General features: G+C 39.9%; 1 protein-coding gene across 1 annotated transcript; it reads right to left on the bottom strand.

Annotated features, from left to right (window-relative positions):
• Positions 1-257: 257 nt before the first annotated feature.
• Positions 258-15,971, bottom strand: LOC132490322 (ATPase PAAT-like). Its single transcript, XM_060098582.1, has 6 exons — positions 15,668-15,971; positions 14,705-14,908; positions 13,813-13,885; positions 10,775-10,981; positions 5,186-5,640; positions 258-1,429 (listed from the first exon to the last, which is right to left on the bottom strand). Exons 1-6 carry the CDS (start codon positions 15,829-15,831, stop codon positions 1,195-1,197), a joined length of 1,338 nt encoding a protein of 445 aa, XP_059954565.1. The 5' UTR covers positions 15,832-15,971; the 3' UTR covers positions 258-1,194.
• Between the last annotated feature and the right edge of the window lie 125 nt (positions 15,972-16,096).

Here is a 16,096-nt window from a genome sequence, read left to right as displayed (position 1 = left end):
TTAAATGAGACACATTTCTCCTGAGTGCTGAAAGAAATGCTACCTAATGCCTACATATGTTGTTAATAAATTAGGAAAAGACTGATAAAAGTAATATACAAGTCCTCATGTCCCTAAGGTCAGAGTGATTAATAAATGAACACACTTTATATTAGTTTTTACTTCAAAGAACTAAATTCATCAAAATACAACATACTAAATGAGTGTAAACCATCCTTTTTCATCTTAAATATTAGATGAAAAAAATATTTTTATTTGTTTAAGACAAGTACTTTGCAGAGTGGATGCATTTATTTTTTAGATGCAAATATATCACCTTACAACACATATACAATAGGTATAATTTCTGAAAATCATGTCTGCCAGAGAGAACTCCAATCTCCTGGATTCATATGCCTTAATCCTTCAATGCAGAACCTCAGCATTTCACACTTTAATCAGAAAAGGGCTCTGGAAAGAAGAACCTGTATCAGCTCAGAAAAGGAGAGAATTCCTTCTACTTTCTGAGTTGATGGAGATCAGACAAGATGACTTCTCTCATTTTACATCAAACATAAAATCTAAAGTAATAATCCTAACAAAGAATAGGTCAGTTCTAATTTTTACTTTTCTATCCATAACTACAGTGTGACAGAACGCAAAATTAATGGCCCCAATGTAAACCAATTTTACACATGCCAAATATCACATCTAATTTTTTATCTGAAATAAACAATAAAAAAGGTAATATGGTGATCTGAAATTAAAGGTTGCAAGTCTTAAGTACCCAGTTTTCTAAGATCAATTAGAAAAAGAAAAAATATCAAGTATTCTAAGCATTTTGTACACCCATAAAACATAAGGTCTTTCTAAATATTAAGAGTATTCCAATCAAACACATATAAACTACCAACTAATGAAAAGCATTAGAAATCCTTAAAAAATTTGAACACTTTAAGCAACCCAGAGGTATATGTGAATTTCTTATAAAAGTGAAAAATATGCAAAACAAAAAAATTTTTGACCCTATCATGTTAACTCTTAGTGTACAGGATGAGATTTACAGTAACAGTCAGTTAAAATGAACACTGAGGTTGCTTTATGTAAGTAAACGGTGATCCTCAAATGACATTAAATAGTTGCTTTGACTTTTGGGGGTTTGGATTTGTAATAAATATGTAATAAATATCTGTAGTACTTTGAACATGTTCAGTGCTATCTTTCTCCATTTGAAAGTCTTTCTCCAGAGTCATAATGTCTTAGAGGCATGCCAGAGGGTGGGGAGTTGGGACTTTGTGGCAAGTCCACTAACAAAGCAATCTTATTATCTATGTGCTCCTGGAGTTTATATATTCGCTGATCAATGTAGTCCATAAGTTTCTTTTCCATCAGTTCCATATTTTTAGAAAGAATCTTTTCCAAGTAGGAACAAATGGATTGCTCTTCCATTCTAAAAGTAAATTTAAAAAATAATAATGTAACAATTTTCCCTAATATTATAACAAAAACAACCAAACTGTAGTACAATAAAGCAGCCAACACACATTGCTGAAATTTGTCTCCACAACTATACTGTCTCCGTACAACACACTTCCAGGTTCTAAAATACACACTCAACAGGTGACCACAATCCTGAATGCCCAAAGCATTCTTATTTCTTCAATTCTTTAAACATTTAAGCATACAATTGAAATGAGAATATATAAATGAAGATGATGGAATTTCTACCCTCAAAGAATGGCTCTTTAGAAAGGGTCCTTTTGATTTTGAGCTCCAAATCTAAAGTAATCTTGCAAGATTTTTTTAAGGTTTTCCAAGTACTTCCCCAAGCAACTGTACAATTTAAATAGTTTTTTTCTTTTTTAATCCACACAACTTTATTAAATTACTGGAAGCTTCTATGAACAACTGTGTACACGCTTTTGTGTGGACAGATGTTTTCATTTCTCTGGGATGAATGCCCAGGAGCACAACTGTATGTTTAGTTATTAGAAACTGCCAAAATATTTTTTAGAGTGGCTGTACCATTTTAAAACCTCACAGGATTTAAAATGAGATCCAGTTTCTCCACATCCTCATCAGCATTTGCTATCATTACCACTTTCAAACTTTTTATTTTAGCCATTTAAATAACTGTATAGTGGTATATTGTGGTTTTAATATGCATTTCCTTAATAGCCATGAGGTCAGTCGCACATCTTTTCATCTGCTTATTTGCTTTTTGTACATCCTCTCTGAAAAAATGTCTCTTTATGTCTTCTGCCCATGTTCTAATTGGATTTTTTTAATGTTGAGTTTTGACAGTTCTTTCTATATTTTAGATATGTCATTTGTTGGATACGTAATTTGCAAATATTTTTCCCCACTTTGTAATTTGTATTTTATTCCTCTTAACAGAGTCGTTCACAGGGCAAAAGTTTTATATTTTCATGGCATCCAATATATTAAATTTTCTATTACCTTGCTTTTGGTGTCATATCCAATAAGTCTTGTCTTAGGTCCCCAAAGATTGTCCCCTATGTATTATTAGAAAAGTTTTATAGCTTTATGTTCTACATTTAAGTCTACGATCCATTTTGAGTTAAGTTTTGTATAAGGTACGAGGTTTGGGTCATGGTTCACTTTTTACCCTTCGGATATCCAATTGCTCCAGCACCATGTGTTAAAAAGACTATTCTTCCTTTATTGAATTGCTGTTGCACCTCTGTCAAAAATTAGTTGAGCATATTCATGTGGGTCTATTTCTTTTCATTTAATTATTTATTTTTATTTTTGGCCGAGTTGGGTCTTCATTGCTGCACGCAGGCTTCCTCTAATTGCGGTGAGCGGGGGCTACTCTTTGTTGCGGTGCGTGGGCTTCTCATTGCGATGGCTTTTCTTGTTGCAGAGCACGGGCTCTAGGCGTGTGGGCTTCAGTAGTTGTGGCACACAGGCTCAGTAGTTGTGGCTTGCAGGCTATAGAGCGCAGGCTCAGTAATTGTGGCACACGGGCTTAGTTGCTCCATGGCTTGTGGGATAGTCCTGGACCAGGACTTGAATCCGTGTCCCCTGTATCGGCAGGAAGATTCTTAACCACTGCACCAGGGAAGTCCATGTGTGGGTCTATTTCTGAGCTCTCTATTACGTTCCATTGACCTATGTGTCTGTCCCTCTGCCATCACTACATCATCTTGAATACTCTCACTACATAAGACTCGACATTGGGAAGAGTGATTCCTCCCACTTCATTCTTCTTTTTTTTTTTTAATAAATTTATTTTATTTTATTTATTTATTTTTGGCTGCGTTGGGTCTTTGTTGCTGCGCGCGGGCTTTTCTCTGGTTGCGGCGAGCAGGGGCTACTCTTCGTCACGGTGCGTGGGCTTCTCATCGTGGTGGCTTCTCTTATTGCGGAGCACGGGCTCTAGGTGCACGGGCTTCAGTAGTTGTGGCACACAGGCTTAGCTGCTCTGCGGCATGTGGGATTTTCCCAGACCAGGGCTCGAGCCCGTGTCCCCTTCATTGGCAGGCGGATTCTTAACCACTGTGCTACCAGGGAAGCCCTCATTCTTCTTTTTCAAAGTTGTTTTAGCTATTCTACCTCTTTTGCTGTTCATATATTTTTAAAAATAATCCTGTCTATGTCTACAAAGTATTGTGGTGGAACTTCAGTATGCATTACATTAAGTCTTCATATCAATGGGGAGAATTGACAACTTTACTATGTATGAAATTGAATTTGTAATTTAAAAGTTCCCAGGAAAGAAATATCCAGGCCCAGCTGGTTTCCTTAGAGACTTCTACCAAACAGTTTAAGTAGAAATAATACTAATTTTACACAATCTCTTCTAAGACATGGAACTCATTTTATGAGGCCAGTATTACCCTCATAGAAAGCCAGGCAAAGACAGTACAGGAAAAATACAGACCAGTATCTTTAATGAATTAGATGCAAGAATACTCAACAGAATATTAGCAAATCAGATCCAGCACTGTGTAAAGAAGAATTACAGCCCACAACTAAGTGGGATTTATTCTAGGTATACAAGGTGGGTTCAGTTTTTGAAATTAATGTAATTCACTATATAAACAGACTACAGAAGAAGATTCATGATCATATGAATGGCCATAGGAAAAACATTTGACAAAATCCTATACCCATCTATGATGAAAGAAACTCTCAGGTAACTAGGAACCAAGGAACACTAAGCCTCACAGTCCCTGAGCAATCTGACCTCTTTCCACCTTTTACAGTCTTTGTATGTTTGTTGTATTATGTCCAGGGATTTTATTGGTAAAAAGGGGGATCTGAGAGAAATAGGGACATTCCATCTCAGCTGGACCCAGAAGCAGTTTTTAAATGTTTATGTTTTTTTCTTTGGGTTTTATTTTTTGTTTGTTTTGTTTTACTATATCACAAGTTAACACTGATGTAGACTATCAACTATTAAAGACTATTGTTATCCTTCCTTGTCCTGCCCAAGTAAGAACCACTTTTTTTTTCAATAACTTATTAAACTCCTCAAATTTCAATGCTATTAGAGACATTAAAATTTCAACCAATACAACTCCCTCATTTGACATGGGAAAAAAGGCTAAGCCAAAAGATTTAAACAGTAAGGCAAAATAGTTAAGCTAGAACTATGATTAGAGTCCTGAATTCCAATCTAGTGTGAAATTTGGACACATTACGTCTATATAAAGGACGGAGAACATACTAAACACTTAGCCACCCCTCAATCAAAGCAGGACTGGAAAAAATGGAATTATGAGATCAGGGGATAAGGGCCTGTACACTAGAAATAATTTAGAGCTGAAAAATGTTTGGATGACTCCGAAATTAGCCTGGGTCACACACGATCTACAGAGGAAATCTGTTCCAATGGCTCACTTCATACAATTGGGCACAAATGTCCATATCATGGTCCCCACAGCTCCTCTCCACTCACGCAGACACCTCTCTACTCTGACCCTACCTGCTGCCTGTACCCCTTCCATCAGATGCCTGAGAAATCGGCACCTCCAGTTTTACCCACTTCTTTCAAAGCAATCCGTCCTACTCTGCTGAGTATTTCCTTCCTATAGTGTGTTAATGGTGAAATGTAAAAGCTCCTAAAATCCTCTCTGGAAACATTTTCAGGCAGTAGTTATTGAAACAAACCTGTTTTCCTCCACCTGCCTCCCCCCTCCTGCCCCCAATCTAAACCACACTTGTCTTAAGTACTCACGTAACGCCAACAGCGCCTTCGCCGGGCTTGGTGATGCTTTCCTGCCACTTGCTGTTGGGTCCCACACGGAGATGGTTCACTTGACTACACAGATTCTGCAGAACAGGCAGCAACTCAGAGTTAGGTATATGTGAGTTGTCACTTGCTTTCTTTGGTAACAAAGAAGATATTGCATTCTTAAGATCATTCTCAGGAAGAGAATGGTTTTGTGGCACAAGTTTACACTCTTGGAGGCTTGTCATATTTCCTCCACCAGCTGGCTGTGTACTTTGATCAATGTAAGCTTTTAAGTCTTCAGTCATGTTTCCAGATGTCAATCCAGTTCTGGAAGGGAAAGGTGTGGAGGATGACTTGTTGAAGGCTCCTGAAGTAGAAGATGATTGCAGTCCGATCATGTGCTTGTATCCAGTGCTCTCCAAAACTGCCTGAAGCTGCTCTCCAGTGGGAATACAATTCTAAGCCAGGTAAATAAGAAAATGTTATTATTAACATGAATCATAATGACAGGTAACCTCTGGAGCAACTCAGAGTCAGGCGATGTGCCTTCTTTCATTTGATCCTCAAAACTTTCACATGGAGTAGGCTATAGCTACTATCCCAATATTAAGTGAGGAGACCAAGACTAAAGTTAACTTGGCCAAGGTAACACAACTAGTCAGTGGCAGAAGCAGGACTGGAACCCAGGCCACCGAACTCCAGAGTCAGGATTTCTAATCATTTCACTAGTTTTGCTATGGAAAATATTCAAATAAATACAAGCATACTTAGTAAAATTGCACGGGCTTATTTGAATGTTTCCTTAATTTACGGTAATAAAATCTAGTACTCTCAATTCAGTCACAGTAACTGATAACTTTCAAACAATTAAAAATCATCTGCCTTGGACTGGAATAAAGATGCAGACGTAGAGAATGGACTTGAGGACACGGGGAGGGGGACGGATAAGCTGGGACGAAGTGAGAGAGTGGCATGGACATATATACACTACCAAATGTAAAATCGATAGCTAGTGGGAAGCAGCCGCATAGCCCCGGGAGATCAGCTCGGTGCTTACTGACCACATAGAGGGGTGGGATAGGGAGGGTGGGAGGGAGACGAAACAGGGAGGAGATATGGGTATATATGTATATGTATAGCTGATTCACACTGTTATAAAGCAGAAACTAACACACCATTGTAAAGCAATTATACTCTAATAAAGATGTTAAAAGAAAAAAAAATACACAGGAAAAATAGAATCATCTGCCCACCGTCACATATGGTAATTCAACCAAAGAATATGCAATTTATTTTCATTGGAAGATAGACCAGATAGTTACATACTTAAAGTATGATGTTATATGAGTACTTCTGTGACATTTTCAATGACTAAAACAAGCTACCTTTTGGTTAAGTCTGCCTTAATAATTTGTAGGGTAATGATTATGTTTCGTGGCCTCAACTCAACCGGCTATGCTATATTATTTCCTGAGAAAACTCTGGCTCACCTTTGAGAGCAGGTTACACTGTCTCCTATACAGGGCCATGTTCTTGCTATGCTCTTCAATTTTTCCACAAGAGAAAAGCAAAACTACCTCTAGCCTATCTAACTGTTAAGTTATACACCTCCATCTTAACTTCTAAACACAGAATTCTACTAGGGATTCTTAGAGGGGATATCATCTCATACTTAATGTTGCTCAGTATCTAGTTAAGAGAGACTGAGAAAAATACTATACAAGATTGGCAGAAAACACTCAGTCCGTATATTTTCTGAATATTCTAAAAAATGATTCTTGGATTAAGCCAGCCCCAAACTCATTCATTCAACAAATATTTACCAGAAATCTGCTCTGTGTTAGGTACTGTTTCAGGGACTGGAAATAAGACAGTGAACAAGACAAATACAAATTTGCAAACATACCCTGAGATTTCTGAAAAAAATAAGTATCTCTGAACATCTTGTAGGATTTCTGAAAGTTCTATCTTTAACTTTTTTAATTATCATAAAATCCAAAAAGTATCACCTTGAAAAAGCAAGAAAAAAAGATGTTTTTATCTTTTCAGATGAAAAAGGTAAACAGTGAAAATCCTGAATAACTGAATATATTTTTGTTGAGAAAATGGGGCACAGCTTTCCCTCAGATAACATTAAATGACAACTATGCCAGGCACTTCGATTCAGAATTCCTACTCAATTATTCTAAATTGCTAAAGCAAAAACAAATGAAATTCAGCACATATGAACTTCAAATACAAGGAAATAAGAAATCACTTTAAGAAACTTTCCAGAAAACAAGGAACCACAAGGCAAAGGTGAAGCAGGGAGTCTAGAAAGCTGTTCCCCAGGTCCTTTCTTTCCTCATCAGAACAGGCCCTGCCCCAATTAACATATGAAGGTTGCAAACGGTGTGGGTTTACGCCCCTTCCATAGAAGGAGACATTCTGATCATGAAACATCCCTACTTTATACTCAACAGATAGTTACAGAGCTTATATGACACTTTCCAGGAAGACATTCCATGGATTCCTTGTTTGTGGACAAAAGCAATCCTAGAGAACCAGGTGTATCCTGTGAGAATCATTCATAAATATAGCCTCCCCACGAGAAAGAAGACTTTTATTAGCATGTTTAAAAGACAATTTAACAGGATCACCTTCTTTCTTCCCCAGGGGGTTTCCCAAATGTCCCCACAGATAATGATTTAGCACGTGTGTTGGGGGGTTACAACACACGTGCTGTTGGTTGGAGGACTTGTTTTCTATATGATAGAAAATGCGACAAGGACACACACCAAGCTGGGGAACAGGATGAGAGCTGGGAGAGCACTCTTACAATACACCTTACGTACTTGCGAGTGGACGGAAATTCATAGCAAAGAAAATGTATTATTTTGGGAATTAAACAAAAAACCCTCAAAACATGGGCAAAACCCCCCACAAACTACTATTCATGTCATTTCTTTCCCAAAGTCAAGGTTTTAAAACATAAAAATCAGTCCATGAACTGATTTTACTGAATTCATTAACCCTCTCTAATGTTTCCAACATGTTCCACACACAAAAAATTTCTTCTGTCTTTAAATGTTTAATCTCTATGTCCACTGGATCCTTCCCCTCAAACATCTGTTCTTAAACTATGCTATGCATAAGACTCATCTGGCATTGCCTGTATAAGATAGGTGAGTCCTGAATCACAGCCTCAGTGTTTCAGGTCACCGGTGAGGGCCAGGATTCTGCACTTTATAAACATTCCAAGGGATTCTGATACCGGCAGGTTCCTTATCTCTATCATTCTTGAAACAACCCACTTTACCCTGGCTACCTCCACATTCTGACTACCCATTTACTATCTAATCCCTCAAAATCAGGTTTTCATCTCATCACTATTCAAACTGACCCCTGAAGATCTCCAAGGAGTACTTAGTTGATAATCCAAAGGGCATACATATTATATAAAATTTACTCGGAGCCATAAACTAGACAGACAGGTCCTCTTTGCACAAAGCTTGTATTTTAATGAGATACACAAAACAACACATAAACAACAACAGGCAAGAAAGCGCTGATGAAAATATATGATACAGATCTGGAGGAAAAGGCTAATAATATTCTAATCAGGGTGGTTAGCGGAGGTGCCATTCAAGATGGAATGTTTAAGATGAGGTTGAAATAACAAGAAAAAGGCACACTTGCAAAGACCAGGAAGAGAGGATTCTGGCCAAAGAGAACAGTTAAGAGGGCAAAGGTCCTGAGGTGGGAGCACGTCTGGATATGTGTGGAATACCCACATCAGAATGTCTAGAGCAAGGCATCTAAGGAGATGCAGCAGGAGATGAGGCTGAGGAGACAACGTGGGCCCAGACCTCAGATGAGAGCGTGAGGAATCTGGATCAGTTCTGAGTGTCAAGGGAAGCAGTCAGGGGGCTTGGCACAGGGGATGTCGAGTCTGATGTACCCTTTGAGATCATGCTGGCTGCACTGTGGAGAGGGAGCGTGGAGCAGGAGGACCAGCTAGGAGCCTCCTGAGGTATGGAGGTGAGACACCAGTGCCAGAGCAAGAAGAGTGTGGACGCTGTTCAGTTCACAGCTCTGCTCTCCATGCTGTCCAAGACCATCAGCAACTCCCCTGCTCTCCTATGTCTGCCTGTTGATCCAACGATACTCGTCCTAAATTAATACTGGCAAATCTCACAAAAGTTATGTAAGTTTTTTAACTCACGTTATTGGTTTTAAACTTTCATCCTATGATCTTACCAGTATTATCGTTTAGATTGTAAACACGAAGAAATTTATCCTCAAAAAGAGGAAGCGACGCCAAATAACACAGAACTAATAGCTTTGAATGCAGGTCTCCTGACATCAGATCTCTTGTGACTCTGAAGCACTGCTGTGTCCTGCTCTTCTGGTTCCTTTTTCCTCTCCCCGTATTCTTAGCAAACGCACCTACTCTCCCAGGGTCTTCCTTCCTGGCTCCGGTCTCTCCCCTCACCCTCTTCCCCATCATCTACCAGGCATGCTCCTCCCAAACCTCCCTACACTCCACTAGCCCCACCTGTGTTTCCAAAGCCTCAAATCATCATCCCAGGGCATGTGTTATTCACACCTAAAACTCAACACTCCCAAATTAAACTCCTGTTTCCCCCAAGTCGCTTCCCACCTTGGGTTCCATGTATATTATGGTATCACCATTTTCAAAACTTTAGTTACACGTTTGATTCTGTTTTTCTCCCACAAAACCCATATTAAGTTACTTGTCAAGTCCCAATGGCCCCACTGTTGTAGCCTCTCACAATCCAGCATCAGGTTACTCCTTCCAAGTTTAGACTCTCATTAACTCTCCTCTGGATGACGGAAATAACAGAGCTGCTTTCCTTCTTGTAGCCTCACTTTCTGCTGACGCATCTTTCCTACTGACTCATCTTACACATAATAGCGGATTAAATTTATTAAAACAGAGCTAAAAGACACCCACAAACTCTATAACATCATTCAAAATCCTCTAAGATCCAGCCCCAGTCTACCTGAAACTTCCCGTCACTTATTCACTCCAGAGAAATTAACTTGTATTCATTTCCTAGCTACATCCTATTCCTCTAGCACTGAAGATTTAATCCATACTGTTCTCTACCTCTCAAGTTGCATCCCTCCAAGTTTACTTGCCTAATCCCACCCTTCCTCTTTAAAGGCCTAGATAAAACGCTGCTTCCCTTAATAAGCCTTTCCTAGCATTCCTCATTATTCCCCACTTAGATGCCCTGACTCCCCTAACAAGACCACAGAGATCCTTAACGACAGGTTATCGACTAATTCATCTTTGAATCTTCTAAAGTAACCAAAACTGTGGTATTCACTAAGAAGGGGCTAAATAAATACTTGCTGAATGAATAAATGAGTGAATTCATGGAAAATTGTGAAGTCTATAATAGAAATATGTTTTTGCAAGAGAGTAGGTCTACAGAATGTTATTTTTAGAAAAGTTAGTAAAACTAACAGTTAAGTCAATAACAAAAGTTGAAATAAAAAGATTTATGTTTCTCCATGTCCTTATAAGAAGACATCATTTAAAGAATTTTAACAGTATCTGGAAAGAAATCCATTTCTACTCACCTGTTGCTGGAAAATAACCATATTCATCAATTGCTGAGCTCCAGATGACAACTTTGACCCCATGGACTCCATGATGGTTTGGACCCTCTCCAGGTCTATCCTTGATCCTAGAGCAGGAGAGCCTGCTGAAGAATTTGCTGAAAGTGGCCTCACGTGTACCACAACTTTACTGATGAACACACACTGCTTTTCACCAAAGGAGAGCAGCTATTATAATACAAAAATTCAGCAAAATTAATGATAATAAAAATAATCATCATTTAAGCTCATTTCTTGTTAATACTGAAGAGTGAAGCATTCAAGAATCTAAAAATTAACTTCAAGTACATTTTAAAGGTTTCTGTAGAACAAGTCATAATAAAAAAAAAGACTCAAGAAAACAATGTAAATGCAAAAAGTCCTTTTTAAATAAAAGATTATGTATAAATAATGTTCTACTTACTTACTTTAGGGAATTAAAGATAAACTATACCAATCTGAGATCATAACATACTGAAACTTGCTATAGTATTATTTAATACAAAATAAGACTGTCCAGTGTCACATGCAAAGTGTTTGTGAAATACTAAGTATAAATAAGTCAGGATTTTAGAATTTAGAACTGTAGGGAATATCAATACAACCTAAGAGAGCTCAACAGTTTACACATAAAAAGACGAGTTCAGGGTGTTTTTTTTAACTTGCAAAAGACACCCAATTAGCAAGCTTGAGCTCTGAGCTGGTTTCTTCTGGCTTCTATCCCAGTAGCTTTTCCAATGCTTTATGCTTCTTCACGTTGTCCATGCTTCTAAACCAAAAGACATTTCATGTGTGGTGTAGGACAACAAAGCAGCAGAGTGGAACGAAAACAGCATTTAGAATCAGAGAGGCCTGAGTTCAGTGATGGCTCTGCCTGGGTGACCATGGGCAAATACCAAACTTGAATCAGGAGTAAAATGAGTTCACATGGTTGTTATGAGGGTTATGTGTTAAAATTTCCAGTACATATCATTGAGTAAGTGCTCAAACATATGCATCAGTAACTATTACTTTTAACTTACATATACTATTGGCCCAGAAGAAGCTTTCATACAAACCCAAGGATGTCCCTAAATGAAACACTCTTTCACTCCCTGGTACTTCCACAGCACAGTTTCAAACATCATTCACCTTCAGAGACACAACAAACCCATATATCACACAAAGACACAGGCGAATACAGACCCATGATCTAAAAACTCAGTGTGGCACCAAAGATCATCAATAAGTAAGTAAATACCTCATGAAGTGTAAACACCCACATTCCAACCTCCATATTATCCCTGTTCCGCTTTTTAACCCCCAAGCCCTTCTCAGTAGCGAATGTAGTACCTATTTTGCACACTGAGTCAACCTATTATCTGTCTTGCCCGCTTTAATGTTTGCGATGTGAGGCCTTCGTTCCAATTTATTTCATAACTGCCAATTGCTGAATGCCAAGTACAGTATCTGGCATCAACAGGCACTCCAGTATTTGTTGGATGAATGAACGGTCTTATTTAAATGAATTTAGAAACTATTAGTATATACACCTAAAACAACATCTTGGGATAATCAGTTGTGTGCTCTTCTGTAAGTAATAATCAGCACAGAATTTGAGAAATTAAAAATAATCAATGCAAGAATTTTCTTCAGTTCCCTAATATTACCCATAAGGGAGGTCGAAAAGGTGAAGGAACTTGCCCAAGGTTATTGTGTTAGTCAGCAAGAGAGCTCATTTAACAGTCAGGGCTTATGTAAAAAAGAGTGGATACATGTATATGTGTAACTGACTTACTTTGCTGGACACCTGAAACTAACACAACACTGTAAATCAACTCGACTCCAATAAAAATTTTATAAAAATAGGGCTTTCTATTTCCAGCTCAGTACCATTTCCTTAGATCTGATGACCTTAGTAAAGTTCATGTGAATACTATTTTTCAGGCTAAAGACACCAATCCAAACTCCTTTAACTTTGTGGTACCCATGTCTGAATCCTCCCTGATTGTGCTCTATCCTTCTAGATTTGGGGACGAAAACTGCTTGTGGTTTTCTTGGCACCTACGTTTTATATAAAGATAAAAAATGTTTTTAACTCCGTTCTTTTAAGGCTCAAAAGTACTATACTGCTGTACTAACAACAGTACATGACATGACTAGGAAATGGAGCAGGACCCTATGGTCCTTGCCCCACCTTGTCCTCAGCCTGCCTTTGGTCTGTGGAAAAACTTTAGCCAAACAATAAGTTTAATCAGAGAAGTGCAAAAATGGAGAAGCAAAGAGAAGCAGTCAACAGGACAAAACAGTAATAGTTTAGTCATAAAGCAAAGTCAAGGACCTTTAGTTCCTCCTCAAGGGCTATAGATCATGTTCTGAGCCACATCCTGCGAGCTGTCTTATAGATACTGAAACCCTCACCAGGTGGAGGAAGTTAACTACATGATGACCAGACTGTAGCCACAACATAAGCTGCCACAATTCCGAAAACTGGCCTCAAGGAAAAGGGAACAAACCAACCCTGGAACTGAAGAACAATCAAGATGATGCTGGTCAGGCCACCACATGACCAATTTCAAGATGACTGTCAGAGCTGGCTGTGCTGTTTCTGCATGCAGCCCCCTCCCTCTGTCTATAGAAGCTCTTTTCCCCAGATGGTCAGTGGGCGGAGTTGGCCTTCAGACAGGAGTCCAGCACCCCCAACGCCCCACCCCTGCTGTTGCCGGCATTCTAAACAAAGCAAACTTTCCTGTCCACCAACCTGGCCTCTTTATTGGCTTTTGAGTGGCGAGCAGCTGAACACCACTTTTGGTTACAATCGTAGCTAATAAATGGTCAAATTTTAACAGAAGAATGTTGAAAATTTTTGAGAAAAGAATTTCTTTTTACATGTTTACGGAGTATTTCTGACCTAAAACCAGGGACCAAGTTGGACTCACTACATTACCAAACCTACAGATAATAAGTATATATAATAGGAAGACAACTGTAGTTTTTAAATTAGCTTAGGAATGACTATGTGACATTTAGGAATGACTTACCTTTATTTTACAAGCATGTGTGGAAGACTCCAATTTTAGATATTTTTTGTACAAAATAATCTTTTCATGTTCACTAAAAATAAAAAGGAATTAACATAAAAAGTTTCACACACTATCACTTTTAATAGTTACATTTAAAAATAAAGGTTTCCGGGACAATATTTAAATCCTGAGATTCAGTTTTCCTTGTGAGGCATAAACAGCTGGGACTTGCTACTGAAGTGCACTGGCTACAAAGACAACATCTGCCACTTACAAGCTATATGAGAAAATGAAATTAGATATCAAATGTATACTCATGCAGCACAGAGTACACTGTAAAGCTCAATAACATACCCGTTGTATCCAACATGCACGGTATATAAAACACTTCGTATTTTGATTCGTATTAAGGAGAGATTAGGTCAGAATCTTTGAAAGAAATCAGAAAAAAAATCAAGAAGTATAATAATGGGTTAAATAAGTATACTGGTATGGCACAGTGTTGGGCTCAGGCACTATCTGTAAAGAGTTTCCTACAGGAAAATGTTCAAAGTGCCAGACTGATAGACAACTTAATTTTTGGAAAACAGATTGTTGTGAGTTAAAGAAAACAGACAAGAAACACTTACCAGAACTTCATCTGATCAGTCTGCCACGAACTAGCTATGATCTTTTACCAACTTCTCTCTCTTCCACTAGCTCTCAACTTCCACGTTTATAAAAACAACTAGGCTGATCTAGACTGTCTTTAAGATCCCTAAAGGTCTAAACTTTTATGTCTGCTGGTATGTTTTTATCTTCTCTCCCCTAGTATCTGGCACCAATGTCAGAGAATCAGTAAATACTGCAAAAGCTCAAGAAAATAAAACACTACTTCAGAAGAACACTTCCACACGCATAGGTCACAAACCTGTTATCCAGAACATTACAAACATTCTTGCCCCTACTGGTTCCACAGTACTCCTCTCCTGAGTATACTTCCATATTTCTTGCTGAACTTAAAAGGCCAATAGAAACGATTTCTTCACCTCCAGGAGGGTCACATCTCAGGTAAAGGAAGCAGGGGTTTTCATCTTGGCTGTTCACGTTCCTTTTCAAAATCACCAGATCCTCGCTGAAAAGAAAATGAAGAATATTATACAGTTCTCTGAACACTGTCATTAACCCACTTAATGGGCCACAGGGGTTGACATGTTATCCTATTCATTTACATTTGGAGACCAAGCGCCTTGCAAAGCACTGACGAAATGCCCAATACAGAATTCCTAAGGAAATGATGCTTTAGACGTGAGGGCTCTCCACTCTCTTTTCCCTTGACTTCTGTAATACATTCTAAGCGACTTCCTATAATTGCCTGTCCAGTTAATGAAATATATGTACTGGGCAGCTAGTGTACATTAAAAAACAGTTCAGAAGTGGGGGTGGGGCGGGGTGCAGAATGCAATAAAGGACCAAAGTGTGCCATTTTCAAAGCTAAGCTGATGAAGATTTTCGACATCTGGATTTTTTTTTTTTAATGCCTATTTTGGTCGACAGTAAGTTTTTGTTTCGGGATAGAAAGGAGGTTCTGATCCCGACAGGGGGCCTCAGGAGCCAACGTGACGGACACAAGGGGGATGGGAGTGAAACGCCGAGTCTTCAGGTCACCTGCCCCCCGTCCCCTGCGCCCAGCGCTCACGCGGGAGTCTCCTCCTCTTTCCCGCGGGCCCGCCACCCGGGACCTGCCCCCTTGCCCTCGCCGCCCGCACAGACCGTCACCGGCTCGGCTCCGGGCCCAGACCCTCTCCCCTCACGGCCCCCGCCTCCCCTCCCGGCTCCCCCAGGAGCGTGGCTGGCACCGAGCACAACCCCAGTCCCCGCCGGCCCGGCGCACCCGGTTGCAGGCGGCGCCAGCAGCTCCTCCCAGTCGGCGTCCCGGGCGCCGAGACCAGACCGGCTGAGATGGAGACTCTGGGCCAGGGCTCCGCACGCGGCATCCCAGGAAGAGGCCAGCGGCGGGCGGCGGGTCAGTGGCGGGTGTACGGTCTCGGTCTCCATCTGGCCACCTACACACCAGGCCAGCTCCGGAACCTCTCTTACAGCTCTTTAATTTCCACCAGACTGAGGGACTGTAAAGGAACAGAGCGACTTCCGCCTCGTCCGGCTGCAAACCCTAGAGCCGCGGCTTCTCGCCGGGGTCGAGAGAGACCAACTACCGTAAACGCGCATGCGCGCGCCGGCCGGTTTGGGCGGAGGGTTCAAAATCTGCGAGGGGGGGCGGGGAGCTGGAGTCCGGCGCATGCGCACTGACAGCCTGGTCCAG

The sequence above is a fragment of the Mesoplodon densirostris genome, chromosome 1 (genome assembly GCF_025265405.1).
Source record: "Mesoplodon densirostris isolate mMesDen1 chromosome 1, mMesDen1 primary haplotype, whole genome shotgun sequence".
Taxonomy (NCBI): Eukaryota; Metazoa; Chordata; class Mammalia; order Artiodactyla; family Ziphiidae; genus Mesoplodon; species Mesoplodon densirostris.
The sequence above is the reverse complement of the archived record's forward strand: the minus strand, read 5'-3'. Positions and strand labels throughout refer to the sequence as shown.